Below are 20,773 nucleotides of genomic sequence, written 5' to 3' on the forward strand. Positions count from 1 at the left end.
AATGAAATGTCTAATAGCAAAGGCTGAAACAGTGCAGGCATTGATCTGGCTGTGATTGAAGTGATGGCCAGTACTCCCATGTTGCTTACTTTGGACCCGGCCTCAGAGATTAGAATAATATAAGCACATAAGCCCTTGCTTGTTCCTTGCCTCTCCACCCATGCCTCTCTCCTCCTCCTGCAGCACTGCTCCCTCCCACTACCCCTCCTTTTCTCCCACAACTTCTCTCTATATCACACAACATGAGTTATATAATTGCACTCTTCTTCAGCAGGTTTCTAAGTGGAGAAAATTTGAGAAGAGGACTGTTTGCTCTTGAGAGCAAATACAAATCTATTATCATTATGAGCTGATGATTGATCCAAATCCTGTCACTGTGTAACTCCACTGGCAGCAAGTCTCATGTGCAGACTGTTATGCCACTTTATGTGTAGTCACTGTGTTGCTAACCCCAAACCACTCCCCTTCTTCCTTACCTTGCAGATGTTAAGTTTGGAGGGGGGTAACTTTGAGGGGGGTTGCATTGAATACAGAGACCCCTCTCAGAGCCGTTACTGCCGGTAAAAGAAGAAAAAAAAACATACAAATATTCAGCAGAAAAGGCTCAATCAAACCAGTACACCCGACTGAATCACACTATTTGGAGTGACATAAAAGAGCAGACGTTTTTTTCTTTCTGTTGCTGTGAAGTTCCATTTTAAAATAATGATACCAACACATACAAAGGTATTAGCAAACATGAATTTATTTAAACACTGTAGCTGTATTGGACATAAAACATGATTAATGGTCCCATTGTAAGTGACGAAAACGTTATACTATAGTGGAGTCAGTCAATCACTTAGTGTCTAGCATGCAATGATGCCTCAGTACTTATGTATCTTCTTATACTATGCTTTCATGATTATAAACGGTAAAAAAAAGTGAGTTTTAAACATCCATGCTGACTGTGCATCCCATGGGAAACTACTACAATGAAAGTTTAATTCAAAGGATTTGTCCGTTTCACTGTCTGCAGCCATCTATCTTGTACTCATCTGTAAACATCGTAAACCCTCTGCAGGCCGCTTTATGTGCAGATTTTTTACATTCTTCTGCAGAAGGCTTTCTTTCAACCCAGGTGTTTGACTCCAACAGATACTGCATCCTACAAAAAAGGGAGAGAGTTAAGATAATGAGAATCAATCTTTGTAAAATAATACTTCCATTAATATTATCAACTACACTTACCTTCCATTAGAGTCCGTTGTGGAGCCATCTTTCCCCATGAAGAGATACTGTTTTCCCACATCTAAATGTCCTTTACACTGACGCCTCTTAGCAAACACTCGAATAGAATTCTCATTCAATTCGATATCTCCATCTGGTAGACAGATGATTGCAATTATATTTATGATAGGTCTTTCAAGCGGAGACATTTAAAAGTCAATGCTACAGCATCTCCTAAGGCTTGTGGTTACAGTTTACTTACTTGATCTGAGTATCTCGTTTACATTAATTTTGTACAGCTCAAAGTTACTCTTCATGGACACATTGAGGACTTCAACCATGTATGCTGAAATAAAACAAAGTGTCATTTATGAAAGTATGGATTGGAGATTTTCAAGGTACTTTACACCATAATGTCTTTTGTGCAGTACTGACCGTAATCTACTGTCGGGAAGAAGCAAGCATGTTGTAAACGGGCATTCTTTGTGATTCCTCGACCACTTTCTGATAGGAATGTATTTTTTATTTTATGACACGGTCCTAAAGAAAAGATCAACATTATGCCATTTTAATTATTTATACAAACCTGATGGGTAACGCTACATTTATTCATGGATGTTTATCTATATGGGTCTTAGTGGAATGGCCTACTTTCTGCACATTGACACACATCCTCTGAGCACAGTTTGGAGACCATGTTGCTCCTTTTGGGGGCGGAGTAGAACACAGTACACTTTCTGTCTGAAAGGAGGCACAAATAATTCAGAAATTCCTGATGAATTAAACAAAGATGTCCCCTTAATCGTGACAAAACATATCAAATAAAAAGCTTACTTGGTTCATAATAATCATAGAACACAGCTGAGGCAGGCTGTAGAAGACCAATTGGTACTCTCTGTATAGCATCAAAACGAATACATTCCTTTGATTCATAGAGCTAGAGTGAGAAAATACATCTGTTAGTACTGAATATGTAAAATCTGTGTGTATTGTGTATGTAAATAGATTTCAGCCTTACCTCATTGAAGTAGATCAGCACTCTTCCATTTGAGACCTCATAATGGGAAATGTATTGCTCAGGTGACTTTGTTAGCTACAAAGAGATAAGATTTTAAGAGTTCAATTTTTTCTTTTTACGATGTCCACTCTTAAATCATACACTTTCATGTTTGTAGGTTAAGAATGAAGGCTCACTAAACGTAGCTTATAGTCATTCTTATGGTCTATTTGAATGGAAAGGGACCATCATTTCTGAATGAACATCATGCTGCTTTAAAAGACTTGAAAATACAGATTGATTGAGATCATAAACTCAATGTTTACTGAGGTAATCAATCAAGAGAGAAGTACGGGCATTTTCTAATAGACTTCGCTGGTCAGAAGAGAGAATGCAAGTTTTAATACACTTCTGCATTGGCTTCACTCAGCAGAACCGGAAGTCCCGCCTCTTTTTATTTGTTTGCATGTGCCAAAAACACTTCCGCAAAGGATACACATATCGCTCATAGATCATTCGGCAAACGTGGCACAACATATTGGGAAGTAAGAAAGACCCAAAGATGAAGTGGAGGTAGAGCCACTAACCGCATCCAGGTCCTCAATTACAGCGTCAAATCCACTCAGAAGTGTGATGTCAGCAATAGACATTCCTGTGAGATTGCTGTTCAGGCTGTAACTGCACATACAAAAACAATGGAAAAACAGGCTGAGAAAGACACTGATTTATGACTTCATGCTCATCTCTCATGTCTCATGGGTACTTATTAAGAGCGAATGTGATGTGAGTCTCATTCAACTAACCTGACACAGACTGTGTAGGTGACATCCTCGTCTGAATTTAAGTTGTTATCGAGGTCTCTTCTGTTTCGGGTGCGAGCATCAAACCACTCAATTGCTGATCGTGGCACACGCACCTCCTTTTCCTCATTGTTTTCATAGTCATCGTAGTATTCATAGTTTTCTATGACCTTAGCTAGGGAGACAGGTTTATGTAAATGAGTAGCTTTTATTTTGAAATACATGTGGTTGTGACTTCTTATCAGTGTCAAAAGCTCACCGGTGTACTTCACTTTCCCCTCCACTGTGACGCTGATAGACACTTGGTCACAAACGTCCTTGGGGTCCAGCAGATAGTAAGCCTTTTCAATCTGCCAAAGAGATTGATGATTTGTTGTAAAATACGGATCCCTTTCAGCATATACGGAAATTAATTAAACTTACTTTAAGCTTGGTTTCGCCTATTCCTGTTAATTCCAACACAATGTTGTTCCCTGAAAATTTCTGGAACAAACAACACAAGAACTGTATCTATAAAAAAAAGATTACATATTTGTGTGTATTTAGTGCAATCTTGATGATGCTTATTGATACCTTAAGGTCTGTTTCCACCTTGTCCTTCTTATTTTCCAATGCAAGTTTCACAATGCCTTGCTTTCCTGGGACTGTGAACTCTGCTATTAGATTTACTTCAGGGCTGACGGCCCTCTTTAGCTCATACTCTGCGAGGGCTTCTAACGCCATGATGGTATCCTTTGCATGGTAATAAAAGATTATTAAGATGTTAATCTGGGCTAAACTGTAAGACATGGGACCAAATAAAGATATTCTTAGGGTTCAACTGATTCTTGATGCAGCATCCTAATCACCTGTGATGATTTGAATCCTCCAAAATAGTTTTCTTGAGTGGTTAACCAGCAGGCTGTTTGGTCTGCCCACTTGGTATGCCCAAGTTCCACTGCTGCTAGGAGGGCATAGGCTGTGGTCTCTACTGTGATGCCATCTGCTTGCGCTTGATTCTGTACGTCTGCATTTGCTGTCCACAGATAACAGCCATTTGTCCCTGATAATTAGAAATAGGCAATATGTAAAAATTGCAAGAACAATAGCAATCTGTGATACACATTTTGGTTGTCTCTTAGGGTTGGGCGATATGTAAATATGAGGTCATATAAATTGATCAACTGACAATCACTCTGCCACATACTGTTAACATCACTTGAATATCTCTAGGTTTATTAGGCATTGCTGTAAATCAATTAGAAGGGCAGCTTTATGGCAACGTTTGATTGTTGCATCAATGCAATTAAATACTTTGCTTTCATTTACCGGATTTACTAAACATAGTCAGTTTCTCAATTGATTATACTCAACTGGCTAAATTACATATTTTATCCATTTCGCCTATGCTTATATGCTTTGATTGGACATGCCTTTAGTAGCCAGTGTTTGAAGCTTTGTCCAGGCAGATGAATGATTTGTTCCCTGTGGCAGGCAAACTGCAAGGCAGTAGGCTGTAATGGCAACAGCAAAGGGATGCTGAAGCCCCTCAAGCTGCGACAGGAGATATGTTGTTGATCTGGCAATGCTTGCTTCCTAGAAAGTAGCATGAGGGCAGTCATTGTTATTTTACATATAATCTTCTTTGCAAATTAGGCATACAGTCAAAGTAGATTCATAATAACAAGGTTAGTCGACATCCACACTAGCAGATCTATGAGGCTGCAGGCACAGCAGTGCTTTATGCTAAATGATAATGTGTTCTCAGGGCATTTTTACCATCTTATTTTAGCTTGTTAGCATGCTAACGTTTGCTGATTTGCACATAGTACAACTAGGCTCCTGGGAATGCCTTTGGTTTTGCAGGTATTTGTATGAGGGCAAATCAATGTCAATAGCCGCAAGAACAAATTAGATCCACACGCATGCATATGTAGAGGTAAAAATTTTTAGTACAATATTTACCTCTGAGAGGTAGTGGAGTAGTGTTTAGAGGCGAATTGTAGACTACCTTTATACCGCCACCTTGCTACTGTGTCGGGAGTAATATCCGGCCAATCCAAAGATTGTAACCAATGAAATCAAGTGGTTGAATGGTGACTGGATCAGCTAACTTAGTGTCTAAAAGAAAAACCACCTGCGAGCAAGCAGTTGGAAGTTTTGCGAGAGGAAGAGCAGTGACAGAAGTCTCACGCAAGGCGAAGCACTTGCAAAGGAAATATGCGTGTGCGGCTGTTTGAGTTGCGCGCGCGGGATCTACACATACGCGTGCGTGGATCAAATTTGTTCTCGCGAATACTGACTTTGATTTTCCATCACATATTTGGTAATAAATCAAAGTATTGAATGAAATTTAACTATAGATTTTGAGCTGATTATGGTGCTCGACAAAAGTCACAGGATCACCATAGTTATTACAATTCATCCTGAGGGTGTTACATAAATATCTGTTTTAAATTTTATAGCAAAATCCACACAAGGATTTTTAGGATAATGTAATTTAGAAACACACATGTTAACTTCACTTTGGCGCTAAAGGAAACGGCAGTTACCCAAAATTGTTAGGATGTATATACAACCCATTAATGTCTGTAAATTTGCGCAATAGGAAAATCATGAGGATGCATCCTTTGGGTAAAAAGTCTGTCTTTACAAAATTGCATGACAATAATGGATATCACTATCTATATAATTTAGTCTGGACCAATGTGTCTCACAAGACTGAAAAACACTGCAAATGTGGCTAAAAACAGTCACCAAGGGCAATAAATCGTTCTCTCACCGCGTTACTTCTCAATTGGGGATCCAGGAATTGAAGCGACCGGTGCAGTGCAAGATTTATGAACGCCGTCATGGATGCACTTTGGTCTTTCTGTTTTGAACAAACAGAGACAATACTGCATTCAAATTACCGCTATTGAGTTTGTTGACACATTTAATATTGTTCTATGTATATGCATGTTCTAACATGAATGCAGTAGAGGTTACCAGAATTTCTCTGTGTAGCACTGGATGTGGGTCACCGAATGACCCGTCAGTCTTCTGGACTGAGAGCAAGAAACTGACTGAGTGCCTGATCTCATCTTCTGGTACAACCACAGCCTTCCTGCCCTGCTGTCCAAAAGCCATTGTCTGACGCTGCGCCACCAACGATAGCACTTTCACTACAAGGGCAGTCACCCTGCGGACAAGAGAATGAAAAACCCAGGAGAAAGGGGTTGGAAAATAAATTGTTTATTATTTGATATACTTGGAAATGGAGAACGTTGATTTACGATGTGAGACATTGAACGAAAATATCATTACAGCATAAAACATACTCACCAATTACTAGATGGCACATAATTCCATGATCCATAAGAACCGTTGGGTTTCTTTTTTGTTAAAATATTTATGTAACCTGACAAAGAAAGTGTTAGCGTTAGCGTTGTTATAAACAAAAATAAATATATAATGTTGTTTGTTAGTGGCCTGTAGATTTGGGTCAGGGTTATACCAGCACTGTGTCCCTGCCTAGGTAGGGGGTTCCTGTACCGATGTGAGGGTTGTGGGATAGAGGATGTCGTATGTGTAGAGATTGTAAAGCCCTCTGAGGCAAATTAGTCAATTTGGCTATGCATGTGTAATGGGAAAATATGTATATGCTGTATTTTGATACACATGTCCTTAGAAATTATGACAGAATTCAGGTTTGGCTAAAAAAAAACATCACTTTCAATTTGTGTGAATTGACCACTTCCTACCTTTCTCGATTTTATCAAGGGCATCGTCTCTGGTACCAGCAGGCATGTCGAACCATTGGTCACTCAGGTCAAGGTAGCGGAGGGCTGCCAATGTCGGGGCCAGTCGTACCATCGTCTGTTCTAAACATCCTTTCGGCAATACAATCAGTTTAGCAACCTTCTGAGGAGAAAGAAGGTTCCTCGCATGTGAACTGCCAAATCCATGCCCTGTCAGATAAGAACATTGAAAGGGTGAGACGCTGTCATTTACAAAGGTCTGTGAATTGTATGTCTGTGTCTAACAAAACATACCTTCCATTGAAATGAACATATTGGAGCTGGAGTCGGGGACTATGTCATCTGGTAAAATGCCGTTAATATTGATAGTTTTTGTGCTCCTCCCTATTAAGATAGAAATAAGTAAATTGATTAAAGTAAATGTGAAAAAAATAAGAATAACGACTGCCATGCAAGTATCACTAAAAAAATACTGAAACAACTCACCATCTAATTTAAACACTTCGGTTTTGTGTACTCTCGTTTCTAGTCCTTCTGCCTACAACCAAATAGATAGCTGATTACTGTGTGTCCCTTGCGTTTCACTTGAAATTATGCAAACGGGAAAGCATTTAAATTTTTAAGTTAACATACATTTGAATGGATACTCATAATCAAGTAAGACAGTAAGCCTTTAACACACAAGCAAATAAATACAAATGCATAACTATTAATAACATAACAAAATACAACTGACTGGCCATTAAGTGAGTTGTGATGAAATGCTGATTTGGGATTTATGGAGGGTTAATACAGGCAAGTGATTTTTACATAGGTTCAGATCCAATATAACTTCCAATATGTCATATGTCCATATATATTTTGTCATTATAAAATAGTTTTGCATGGAAGTCAAATAATATGTTTGTCACTCACCAACACATTCAAAGTCTTTTCAACTGCATCTATTTCCCACTCATTCTCTATGTCATAGAGATATATTTTGATGGGTATTGAGCCGGTTACCATGGGGACAGCAGAGAAGGAGACAAACTGGGAAGACGCTGGCTTCACAGTAATGTTAACAAAAGATGTAGTCGTGGCTGAGCCGGGGGAGCAAAGGCCTTCAGTTTGTCCCATATGAACTGCAACCTATAAAAATGCAGGCGTCCACACAGAAAAAATAACATCAAGAATTTAATTTCAATTTGTACAACAGGTGGTTGCTGTTTTAGTGCCACTTAATGTCAGTCAATAAGGTGATTTCTACCTGTAGATCTTGATTGCCATAGTTGTAGATAACAGGCGAAATGGATAGTTGCTCATATTTCTTCACTGAGTAAGGCAGTCGCAGAGAAACAAATGCCCTCTTAAATGCTTTGATCTCAGACGGCTCAACTACACAGAAACCTGAATGAAACATAGTGTAAGTGAATTGCAGTTATTATTAAAAAAACCCTCAAATTATCCAAAAGCAATTGTGGAGCGGGAAGCATCTACCAGTGGCTGCAGATAAAGTGATGACCTGGATCTCCCATGTGGTGATGGAATCCGGTAGAGTCAAAGGATAGCTAAGGGGTTTCAATTAAGATCAAAAGAATTAACTGATTATAACATGTTTCTGTCTACTTGTAATTTATACAGTAGACTTAAGGTGATGCATTTAACTAGATTAATTTACACTGAACAATAGAAAATGCAGAATTCTCACATTGACAATATTAGAAGCAACAAACAGGAACACATGCAAAGGATACAAACAGAACTATGTCGTAGCAAAGGTTTTAACAGCTGTAACCAGCCACTGTCTTTCACTGGAAAAGAACATATTACATAAAAATATGAAAACTGTCCACTTATTACCTTCCTTTCCCATCTACAGTAAATTCTTTGAATACAAAGCTTGGGGGGAAATATCGTCGAATGTACTGATCAGCAGTGTCCCAGAAGAACTTTTCAAGGTCAGCTAGGTCAGCAGCTAAAAATGAGAAAATGAGACGTTTGTAATTACACCTTCTGAAAATCGTGGCATACTTATTAGACCCTATCTAAGTAGCTGTGTGTAAAGTATTTAATGTTCATATGACAATTTCCTCTCACTCCTGCCAAGTCCATTCTGGGCGTCCTCTTGTATCTTTTTTTGTCTCAGACCCTCTCCTTCAACGCAGCATTTTAAAAAGACGTCTGCACAGGCAGGATTTGCCTCCACCAGTAAGACTCTCTTCTTTCTTTCCTCACATGTTAGTCTCATAGGGATGAGAGAAAACCCGCGAACACAACAGTCTTGCAAATGATCATCGGAAAAGTTTGATTCTGAAAGTGACATTAACAGAAGAATAAACAACCTATTTTTATAGCATATTCTTTGCAGAAGTATCTCACATTAGCTCTGACCAGAGTCATAATGCCAGAATGTTGTCTTACTTAAGGTCATCATTTCTTGTTGAAGGTCCACTGCACGCCTTTGTCGTGCAGCTTGTGAAGCACAGTCTGGAAAAGTAGGATAACAGCATTACAATTCAGCTTGGGATAAGGAAGTGGATAGTCGCTACATTATAATCACCGCCTTGTACTCTTGCTCAATATTCTCTCCTAGACTCCTACTACCTGTAGTAGTATTTACTTTCGGTTGTATTTAGTTTTGGACAAATGCAATATTATTTGGATCCCACTGCAATAGCCTACATCCCATTATATAAAGCTTGGGATATATTAAAGTGCTTTATGTACTGTAAACTTGAGACCATCTTCATTAAATATAGACAAGTGTAATATACTGTATAAGACAATGTAAGCTAGATACATAATGTATTTGTCTTGTTAACATTTTCAAGGATTTAAGGAAGAAAAGTTGTGTTTCTGTCATACTCGCTTTCCACATTGATTGGGACTGGGATACACAAGACAGGCCAGCATCTGTTAGTACAGATGCTGGGTCAGCTCCTCCGCTGTATGAGCAACCAAGGTCATACGACTGCATGGAGGAAAACACCTGAAAAGTTGGAAGAAGATCTTGAATTACTGTGTCATAATGTATGGGTTGAATAGCGTCAGTGTGTTGTAAGAGACAGAGAGTATGTGTAAAGGTGTTACCTGTTTGGCTGTGAGTTTATTATCGGCATTGAGAGCGTAGAAAGCCTTATCTACAGCCAGCAAAGCCACTCTGGCTGTCTGACCATGCAAATCAAATTCTATCCCACACAGTTTTCCAGGTGTGAACGGGCCTTTTGGTTCTACCTAAATATACACATGTAACCACATGAGTTCAGTAGTTGAAACTAAACTAGACAGAAAAATTGTGTTGACAAAAAAGAATGACAATGATAATGATACAACGCCAACCAAAGCAGTGTTTGTTACTTTACAACATTAGTTTGTCGGCCATCCCAAACATGAAGCGTAGCAGGCGACATACAGACTTACTCAAACACAGCAAGCAGAAGTCAGTCTGCACTTGTATCTGTTCTGTTTACTCACCTTGACCTTTAGCCCACATTCATCCTTGACATCTACCCACACCGAGTCCGCAATGATGTTACCACCCTTGTTATGGTAGTAGCCAATCAGACGGAAGGATGGCACCATATCAGATGTTATTTGCAGGTTCTTTGTGACTAAAGTTCCAATTTCGAAAGAGCCCTTTTTTATTAGGATCCCACGACTTAAGACCTACAACATAGTCAATTTAAATTTGTTACAATATATTAAACTGTTGCTTCACTTTGTCAAAATAGACCATGTTGTATTCAATCAGTTATGTCTCACCATGAAGTATATAAACCCAAGTTCTGGGCCATTGACGGTGTGGTACTTTACTTTTAGTTGTTCGTTCACAGAGTACATCTTGTTAGTAATACTCAAGTGAAGGAAGCTGTTACTCGGAGATGAAGCCCTTGGAATGACTTTGCTTTGTTGCAGGCCACCTGCCGACACCTAATGGAGTCAGGGTGTTAGAGAACAAATCAACTGAACCAAAGGAAAATCCAGTGGTTTATCAATTTGATAATACATCGTGTTAGTTGAGTAGGGATACTAACTTCAACAGTAATCTGAGCTGCAGAGAGTAAATTAAAGACAGGAAACACTGCCCCCTCCTGATTGGTGTTTCCTTGCCAAGATTTCTCTGAAGATGGTACATCAACCTTTACTGGCACACCAGCTGCTGGGGACCCATCTGGAAGACGCACGACCATCTATTATGACAAAAAACAAGATATTTTACATGCACAATCATCATTCATTACATATAGCCGTGTGCCCCCTGTTAGTTTCATGCATACCACCACATCTAGCGGGTATCCAGGAAGGAAATGTGAGCGAGTCCGAGAAAGATCCATGGTGTATTTGTGGGCGACGATGGGAAGGTAAACTTCTGCCTCTTGTATTTCACCGCCTGGGTCATAAAATGCAGATATCAGATGTAAAGAAAAATCACAATAGTATCCTCCTCTTCTTCGTATTCTTCTTATACCCGCTCAAATACTAGATGGTGCATCGCATAGTGTTTGTCATTCAATGTTGTGATGAATTATCATTATTAAGAAGTAGTATTAGCATTAATATAGTTGTTTTTATTTTCTTTGTGACAGTACTTTCTAAGATTTGCATAACAAGAAACATAAACATTTAACAGGAGAAAACATCGTACTTTACTGTGCAGAGCACATGCTATTTTAAACATAGCATATATTGTCTCTTTACATATGGTTGTTATTTCAAACATTGGTTTCTAGTGTGACAGAGTGTTCTTTACTTTGGATGTTGGTGACAAATACTCTCAAGTAGAGTTGCGCTCCACTCTGCTGTAACTCGGAGAGGGTTTTCTTCTGCTGTTTTTGGAGGTGCACCATTAAGTCTTCTATCTGAAAAGAAGCTGCTGCAGCTCCATCCTGGACCTGCAAGAAGTGGCATGAATTGTTAATCGTCAAGTACTGTAACAGATGTAAAATATGACCAGATTATCTGATCTCAGATCTTGAAATGACATTTTGTATAGATATCTGTTTCCTCACCGAACCAGTTAACTTCAGCCCCCTGATAAACATGGGCTTCACATCCTGGCTACGGGTTTTATCTTTTTCAATCACTCCAAATTGACAATGGTAAGCCCCTTTAACTTGCTCGCCATATGAATACCTAGAGAGAAAGTTAATACAAAAAGAGAGTCTGAAAATGCAACAGTTATGGTAAAGTTTCAAACAAGCAACCTAAAGATTATAACGTCATGCTGTATTGTAAAATACATGTAAAAAAGCATTACACTTTTCTTCAAAACAGGGATTTTTGCCACTTTAAACTCATTTTGGGGTTTTATGATAATCTATGAAGCTATTGAGTTAAGGGAGGACCTATTATTGACATTGACATGGACATTAATGTATTTGGTTGTCTGACTGCACTTTTTATGGGTTGCGATAGCCTATTTATGTAACATTTTATTTTTGGTTATTTGATGCCGATAAAAAGCTTTGTATGGTTGTGATGTGTTTTCTATAAAATTGGGCAGATTTTTAATTGTATTTAGGCTGAAAACTGTCAATCTGATTAATGCTGTTTTCACACAAAAACTTGGTAGTAGATGAAGAATTAATAACTCTTACCTTGCTGAGATGGAGAAGTTAAACTGTTCTGCCTCCAACAAAATATAGCTCTGCTCCATTGCAATGTTCACCTCAAAACTTGGTAAAACTGTAACAAGGAAAACATTTTTGAGAGGTATAATCTGTTAATATTAAACAAGAAGAAAATGTTAAAATCAAATAAACCTAGTTTACCAAATTGTTGGACTTTGAACTCTCGGGAAGCAGCATTTGCTGCATCATCATCATAGTATGCTGTGATCGTCCATGTGCCCAATCTGTGTAAGCAAAACAAACATGTGTTATTACAGTGTATCAAAGTTGCTTTTGCTGTTATGTAAGAAGCTGTTTTTTGTAAATCTGTGTTGACATACTTCGATACATCAGGTATATGGAAATTGCCTTGGAGTATCCCTCCCTTGGCAGTCTTTAAGGTATGCATTACTCTATTTCCAACAGCATTCTGTAATTAAGTGATAAAAGCATGAATCATGAAATTAAACCATGAAATCATTCATGCAGACCTGCCAAAGTATTTTCAATTACTCACATATACTGCTATATGGAACGCCTCCTCACGAGGCCTCATCGTGTGGTCAAGTGTGAACATCCTGTACCTCACTAGAAGAGAAATAATCAACATAAAATGGCTTTAAAAACAATTCCTTGATTATTTAGTGGAGCATTCTTTCACATGGTTATACCTTTCTTCTGATTTTTTACTTTTCTTTTACCTTTCTGTGCTGGGTTGTAGATTGGCTGATCCGTCTGAATGAAGATATAGCCCCTGTGTTTTGATATCATAACTTTGGTTGTCTTCCTGGTACTGAAGGAGGGGCTCTCTGCCACCAGCAGCAAGTATCTTAGCTCATTATGTCGAGGCAATCTTACCACAATCTCCCTGTCTATCTGTAAAAATGCACATTAGAAGTTTGGGTCAATGACATCTTAGTCCCCTCTAAAATGTATACTTTTGGATGAGTGGGGGAAGTTTCTTATACCATGAGCTCAACCGTTTGGGTCTCCCCTTCTATAGCGCACAGAGTGGTTTTCTTCCCAGACACAACAGTATTGGTACTCTCATGCTCCAGGTAGAGAGTGACAGGACTGTTAAGATAAGAGTTTCCCATCTGGACAAAAACGTTCTCATTAACACCCACATGAAACACACGGGGGGCTGAGATGAAGAATCTGCACAAAAAGAGGAAACATAGCACCTTCATTGCTATATTTTGCATTCATGGACTTCTATGCCTATGCAAATACACATCTGCAATGTTGCATATTGTGTTTGAACTATTACATTATCGCAAAATGATAATAATTTAACATCATGCTAAAAACACATGTTAACTATTACGTGTAATGATCGCAAATATTGTAGCTATTTCTATATTTACCGGCTTGCTGAACACTCCATAGTCAAGATCAGGAACATAAAGGAAAATATATAGCACTCCATTGTGCAGCTTCTATTTCTTTGCCTCCTCCGATAGAGGCTTTTGGTTAACTGGGGTTTTGTTATTTATATACCCCTGTATTTCTCAATCATTTCTCAATAACCTCCCCCTTTTTCCTTTTTTTCCTTTCAAAGATGACTTGGAAAGAAGTATCATTCCTCATATTTATGTTTAATGTATCACATGCTAACTAGCAATACATAAACTGAGAAAATCATCATACTGGCAGACATAACATGTAAACTGATGTGTACAGATGTGTGGACTGACAGATGCTTTTCAGACTACAACGTGTCTGATTTGATAAAAGTCTGTTTTTAATCACTTGGCTGGCTGCATGGAAAGTGTTTGTTTCTGTTTCACAATGTGTACCCATTCCCTCATTGGTTAGTGCAGTCAGCCAGATTTCCCCAAAATCATGTGATTTACAAGAAATCAAGTTTAATCTCATTGGGAGTGGAATGGAGGGAACACTGTTTACTGGTTCAGGAAAGTAGAGCTCCAGTATTTCTGTAAACAATTTCTTCAGTTTAGTGAATGTGATTTTTAGTATATCTTATCAGTAGGTACAAGAGCCTCCTATTTTTCCTACATAAAGGTCCTGGGTAGTTTATTTGTAACTTTATAATTTACATATGTGTGTTAACCAATGAATTGATGAATGTGTTATGATTGGGAAATATTTAGCAGTTTTATGACAACGACACAGACTATATTACCAGGTTGTGATCTCAGCAATGAACAAATATATACAGAGACAAGGTCACTTTATTTTTCTCCACATGAACAACTTGCAGCAACAGTTACAAAAACAATAACTGATCTTTTATTTCAAGTGCAGCAGCATACATTATGCAATTCAAGATTAAACACAGGGATTCAACTGAGAACATCATTATTTTTCTTTTAAATGTACATTTAACATGAATCAAACCTGCATGTAAATGCATCAGCTATGTCAGTATTTATTGATAATTCACTTTATACTCTTGTGTAAATATCCACACCATCAAATACTTAGGTGTTGATTCCAGAAATGTTGCCTCAATTTTTCCAGCCATCATTTCTAATCGTAGATGCAACATGTTTGTGTTTGGAGATTTCATTGGCATTTAAATTCCAACTTATTTGTTGTCAATATTTAACCAATAGTACAAATAACTTTCAACTTACTTCATGATATTCATTAAAAAACCTTTTGAATTGCATTTTCAGAATATCTTCCATGTGTTTCAGATTAAATAATACATAGTTGTACCATCAACATCTACAAGAACTGAAAATACTGGCTCATGTTAAGTTATAATCAAGCTAATACACTTAATGACCCTGTCATGGCCCTGTTTAACCCAACGACCTATTTGGCACATTAAAGAAACATCTGTCAGCCTCCGTTTCACTTCACCAACTACAGGTCATATCATTGTTTGGTTTACTTGTTTCAAAAATATATTATAATATTCACACGTCTACATAACAGCAATTTCAGTTTTTCAAAACTTTACAAAAAATCAACAAAAAAACATTCCTAAAGGGAACTCGTAGAATTGAAAAGGACGGAGTCCGGAAATTCAACGTGAAATAAGACTTGAATAATGTGACTTGATTGAGATTTTTGACTTGATTGAGATTTTTGATTGAGAAGCATATTTGTTAAAAATTGTATTACATTTTAAAATGTTCCTTACAGATCTCAACTTCAACTTCAATAAATAGTTTACGATCCAGTATGAGCCCTTCAAAGTCAAACTCTTTTGTCACAATTAAAATGCAGTCCCTTCTTTGAGCACAGCTACTTGATATGTAATAATTGCAAAGTTGTTTGCTGTATTATCTCAGTAAGAAGAATAGGCAGTGAATGAGAACCGGGGGCAAGATGTCCATGCACAACTCCTGGATATGGAGAAGTAACACAAGAATTGCGTTTGGACAATCAACACCAGACTCTCTGTCAAACTTGAGATGAACAGCCACATAGCCCTGGAGGAACTCCTGCAGAAGATAGTTGGTTTCATAAAATAAATTCTGCAGAAAAAAAGTTGCAGAAATATATACCAGCAAAGTGTTCTAACATTGTTGAAAGTTTGAATGACCTGCCAAAGGAAAGAAGGCCACACATTCAAAAACACAATCAAAGAGTAGCTGTTAAAAAAAGATTATATACAATCCATGTTCTAAAGGTTTGTACCATTAAATGCTTTTAAGAAATGGACAAATTGTTAATCTAACAATTCCCTTAATTTCTCATCTATAGAATGACATATTAGTGAATTGACTTGTACTAACAAGTGAAAAAGTAAATATTCCCATACTTACATCATGCACCATCAATAATACGGTGATAATAGTCCACGATACACAGCTATTAATGCATATGAAATAAGCATATGAAATATCAAACTCTTGCTCATTCTAACTTCTTTAAAATATTGGGAAGTGCACTCTCTGCATCCGTCCTCGTCCGCTGCTTGTTCAGTTTGCCTGTTCATGTCCCCCTCTCTATCTCTTTCCTTCTATCCATCTCATTTCATGCAGGAGTGGGGTTACCTAAGAGACCAGGCCTCAATGGAGAAAATCCCTTTTCTACAATTAACTGTGAAAGTGACAGAAGGAAAGGAAGGGAGGGATCTATGGAGGGGGTGCTCACTCAGAGAAGAGAATGAGAGAGGGTAGGACACAAGTGTGCAAGGCAGGTAGAAAGACGTAAAGTTTAAACCTAATATTTATACTCATTTTTTTTATTTCACCATCAGAAATGACAGAATAGATAACTATAAAGATAATTATATAATTAGTTTTAATGTTTAGGACCCTCAGACAGCAGCCTTTTGCTTCTGCATTTACGTTTTTGATTTAGTAAATACATTCTGCATTGTATTTAGTGAGGCTAATCCTTTATATAATAATAATATAATAATATAATAACTAACATATACATTTTAGGATATATTTTGTGTCATATATTGATAAGATTTTTTCACACACTTTCTAAATAAATACGTACATTTCAGTTTTGGAGCACCTGATACTTGAATTGGGATTAGGCATAATTAGGTTGCATTACACTGATCCCAGTGAAAGTGAATTATGTCCATCACCATAATCTCTAAATATGCAGAGGGAGTGACCACTGGGTTTCCATGGAAAGATGTACACAAAAGGGTGTGGCGTGGGAATGTCCTCAGGGGTCAGGAGTGAGGGTGAAAGGGTCAGAGGCCAGAGCCAGCTGGACAGCACACAAGAGGAGATGAGGGTGAGAAAAGGAGGTGAGGGGGTAGTCCAGAGACCGACTGACTGACTGGACCCAATGGGACATTAACATTGAACTGATGGGAGGCTCACTGACCGAGGCCTATTCAGGGAGAAACTAAGCTATGACACACTCATGTGTAATGGTCCGTGGTAATTGACAAGTGACAAGACCCTCATTGTAGATGCAAAAGCAGTTATCAAAATGCAGTGGTGGATTACAATCTATGCGTACTAGTATTCGGTGGTTATATGGGGTTATTTGATTCAATGATGAAAACATACTCATATACAAAAACCATTTTTACAAGTGATATACATTTTACTAGATAACGTTGAAAGTGTTGAATAATATTAGGGCCACTCCATTCCAAAAAGAGGCCTGTAGGCATATTGGGATATACATATATATATATATATATATATATATATATATATATATATATATATATATATATATATATATAACGTTATCAGTTTGGGGTTTAAAGACTCACTTCAGTATGCGTCAATTATCACCGCTTGTTTTCCAATACTTTTCACTGACAGCAGTCAGAATAGTTTACAGTATTAAAACCAGTTTATTTCCTGTGGTGTGTTATTCTTGACGCAGTTTGTTCTTTTTCCACCTCAAGGAACATAGACTTTAACATGCAAATGATAGTTAAAGTCCATTCATATTTCAAAAAAGAAAGGACATTAAGACTCTATTGTGAAAAGCGAAAAAATGAATGAAAAAATACAAAGGTGACCACATGATGTTTCTCCAAAGATCAGTTCTATGTAACCAGCTGTCTGTTAACAGTAAAAACAACCTATTCACAGATGCATTTTTGTAAATTTGAGATTGACAAATCAGTGAAAATGTTGTACTATTTCTAGTTCCCATGGTTATAGATGCTCCCTGTACTCAAGGGTGCAGACAGGAAGGTGAATGTCTGTGAGCTCTGTCATCCATGTGGCCGCTAGTGAAGGTCAGGTCAGAGAGGGCAGCAGGCAGTCTGGATCGGGGCCACACTCTGGTGGTCCAAAAAAGACAATATTGGGGCCCAACCCAGGGGGTCAACATGCAAATAGTAACCCCTGAGTGAAAGGCATAGAACGGATCAATGTTCTCACATTACTCTTGCTGCCCATGACTGTGAATGTGCACGCCTACACACCACATGAGGTTTTCATATTTAATGAAATTCAGTCTCAACAATAGTGAAGGCAGCTGTATTTCAACAAAGGCAGAAGAAGTATGACGTCATACGTTAGCGTTAAAATAAGCACGTCTTTATTGAAGTTCATCAAAGTCCGCTACCTTGATGCTACCATCGCCAAATAGTATATATTTAATGATGAATCAATAACTGAAAAATATAAATAAAACATTTTTTAGAATTTACAGTGTTACAAAAGCTGCAACAAAATCATAGTCATGTTTGTGACTCTGGCCTTCCACACTCATCCAGTGCATGTGGAGCAGATGAAATTCAGTTGTTCTGTCTCAGGCAAGCCAACCCACTGCTGCCTCCCAGTGGCCTCAATGGCACCTGTAACACCACACTCATATTTCCCTTCAGATCCTTGTCCCGGGGCCCAGTTGTGGTAACAGCCAGAAGTGGACTTCGTCCAGAACCAAAAGTTAAATTTACAAGTGTACCGTAGACCCAGCCAAACATGAGGAGATGTGGCGTTCTTTAATGTTTCAGCCACCTTCCCCTGAATGTCTTTGGTGGTAATGTGAACAAGGTCAATATGGCGGTCCCTGCAGTAACCCATCGCTTCCATCCATGTCATGTTTTCCTGGATTAGTATCAGGTTTTCTTTGAGGAAAACAGAGAAATAGTTCCTCATTCATCATGGAAATATATGCACAATGAACACAAAGGCACGTGGTAATTTGAAACATACCTGAAGGAGTACTTTGGCTGTTTTCAGTGGGTTTTGGAGTTGAGGACGGTGTAGTGGTCTGGGCTGAAGTCCCCATCGGTGTTGTGAGTGTAGAGGTACTGCCTGTTGTCACTTGTGTAGTAGTATTGGGAGGTTGCTGTGTCGGTGTCACAGTTGACATTTCTGTAGTGGCGTTGTTGAGCTCAGTATTTGAGGTACTTGACACAAGAGCTGTGGCATTTGGTGTCGTCGGTTCATTGGCAGTTGTAGCTTCTTCGGTGGTAATATTTGGAGTGTGTGATTCATTGGTAGTAGCCAAAGTAAAATGATATGTTATTACCACTTCTTGAGTTGAAGTGCTTTGAAGGGTTGTCATATTTGCTGCCATCTGCTGTGTACTTGTTTGATGAGTGGTTGTTGGAACTGATTTCCTCGCTGTAAGAGTAAGTAATGAATTAATAAACACAGATAATAAATGCAGCTCTGTTGTGTCTTGTGTAAGGTTACAAAACATAACATTATAATATAACATAAAGATCACTATGCTGACAGAGAAATAAGCGTGTGATAGAGCAACTTACCTCCACGGCAAACACAAAAGCGCTTGCCGCCGCATTGCAGGTCATTCCACTGCCCTTTATCTTTGAATATAGCAGCAGCACAATTCTGCCCAAGATAGTTGTTAGGCTGACTAGGTTTCCAGTAACGAAATGAGGTCTTGCTCCCGTCAGACCACTTCCAGGGATCTTTGAAGAGGCCTATCCACACACTTTGTGATCCAGACACACTACGTACTGCCTCATTCTCTACTGCTGAGTGTATGCTAATGAGCTCCGATAACAAGGCCCTGCAATGATTCTGAGCGTCCCTCCATGATTTGGTGTCATCCACAAAAATTTGACCACTGGTATCGCTGTTGCCTGCAATTCCAAAGATTTGACATTTTAAACACAAAGATCATTGCAACTTCCTGCATTTAAACATGATTTGTGTCATCTGAAATAACTCAGACTTCAATATTACCATTTCACTTACCACGACAAACAAATCTTCTTCGGGTCCCGCAGTCACTTTCAGTCCACTCTCCTCGTTGATCCATTGCTGCGCATGCATCTTTATTCTTCATTTGAGGTTCGCCTACCTTCCAGTTTGTAAAATCCAGTTTCTGATCAGGCCAGGACCAATGCCACATCCACACATCTCCAACCTCCAGGCCTATCCAAGCTCTGGCAATGGTACTTGGAACTAAAGTGATTAAATTATCCATATCAGTTGAGTTGTGAACTGCTGCTAAATCAGTGTACATCTCTCTGCAATAGGTCTTTGCTTCTGTGTAGGTCATGCTCTTGTTAATTAGGTGAAAATCTGTAGATCCCATAGTAAAAGAGCAAAATCCTGTAATAATAAATTATACACAATTATAAAAACAACAATAACAAAAACATTCTTGTTTTCACAAATAGCCGACCGCATCTATGCATTTTAACTATACATTTACAATTATGATACGAGGAAAACATGTAAGGTTCAAACCTGAGATAAAAAGCAGATACAGTGTTTGAGTCCCTTTTCTCACGATCCATCTGTTTTCAGGCATGATCGTAGCAAACCACAACACAAAAAGCAGGTTGTAACTAACTAGTAAGGTGGTACTGCAGCTATATCAGCAGCACAGTGTTTTTTTGTAAGAATGCCACTCGGCTTGTTAAGAGACACTTCTTCAGCAGCTACAGACAAAGCAGTTCTTCCAGATTCTTTCCCCTCTTGCACATACTGTAAGGCACATGGCCTATTGAGATGAAAACAGTTACATTCAACAGGTTGCGTCAAAAATATTACTACATTTCCTGCACTAAAATCACTGATCAGGTCAGGTTATGTAAAAGTGACTGAGTGATTAACC

The 20,773-nt window shown here is 38.4% G+C and overlaps 1 protein-coding gene across 1 annotated transcript; it reads right to left on the bottom strand.

The window, feature by feature from the left end:
- Window positions 1-727: 727 nt before the first annotated feature.
- Window positions 728-13,745, bottom strand: c4b (complement C4B (Chido/Rodgers blood group); the record flags this gene model as incomplete). The annotated part of the gene is made up of 41 exons (XM_079227044.1): window positions 728-1,147; window positions 1,231-1,363; window positions 1,472-1,555; window positions 1,645-1,749; window positions 1,861-1,950; window positions 2,044-2,146; window positions 2,228-2,302; window positions 2,794-2,884; window positions 3,010-3,181; window positions 3,266-3,356; window positions 3,430-3,489; window positions 3,580-3,738; window positions 3,855-4,048; window positions 4,419-4,581; window positions 5,768-5,857; window positions 5,974-6,166; window positions 6,310-6,385; window positions 6,729-6,935; window positions 7,020-7,109; window positions 7,212-7,263; window positions 7,641-7,856; window positions 7,975-8,114; window positions 8,205-8,275; window positions 8,568-8,682; window positions 8,805-9,017; window positions 9,129-9,194; window positions 9,573-9,696; window positions 9,798-9,941; window positions 10,182-10,373; window positions 10,470-10,637; window positions 10,742-10,897; window positions 10,985-11,097; window positions 11,458-11,599; window positions 11,717-11,840; window positions 12,305-12,392; window positions 12,479-12,561; window positions 12,658-12,746; window positions 12,834-12,904; window positions 13,018-13,192; window positions 13,285-13,474; window positions 13,684-13,745. 41 exons carry the CDS (start codon window positions 13,743-13,745, stop codon window positions 1,006-1,008), a joined length of 5,112 nt encoding a protein of 1,703 aa, XP_079083170.1. The 3' UTR covers window positions 728-1,005.
- Between the last annotated feature and the right edge of the window lie 7,028 nt (window positions 13,746-20,773).

This window comes from Taurulus bubalis, assembly GCF_910589615.1.
Source record: "Taurulus bubalis genome assembly, chromosome: 12".
In the NCBI taxonomy this organism is placed as follows: Eukaryota; Metazoa; Chordata; class Actinopteri; order Perciformes; family Cottidae; genus Taurulus; species Taurulus bubalis.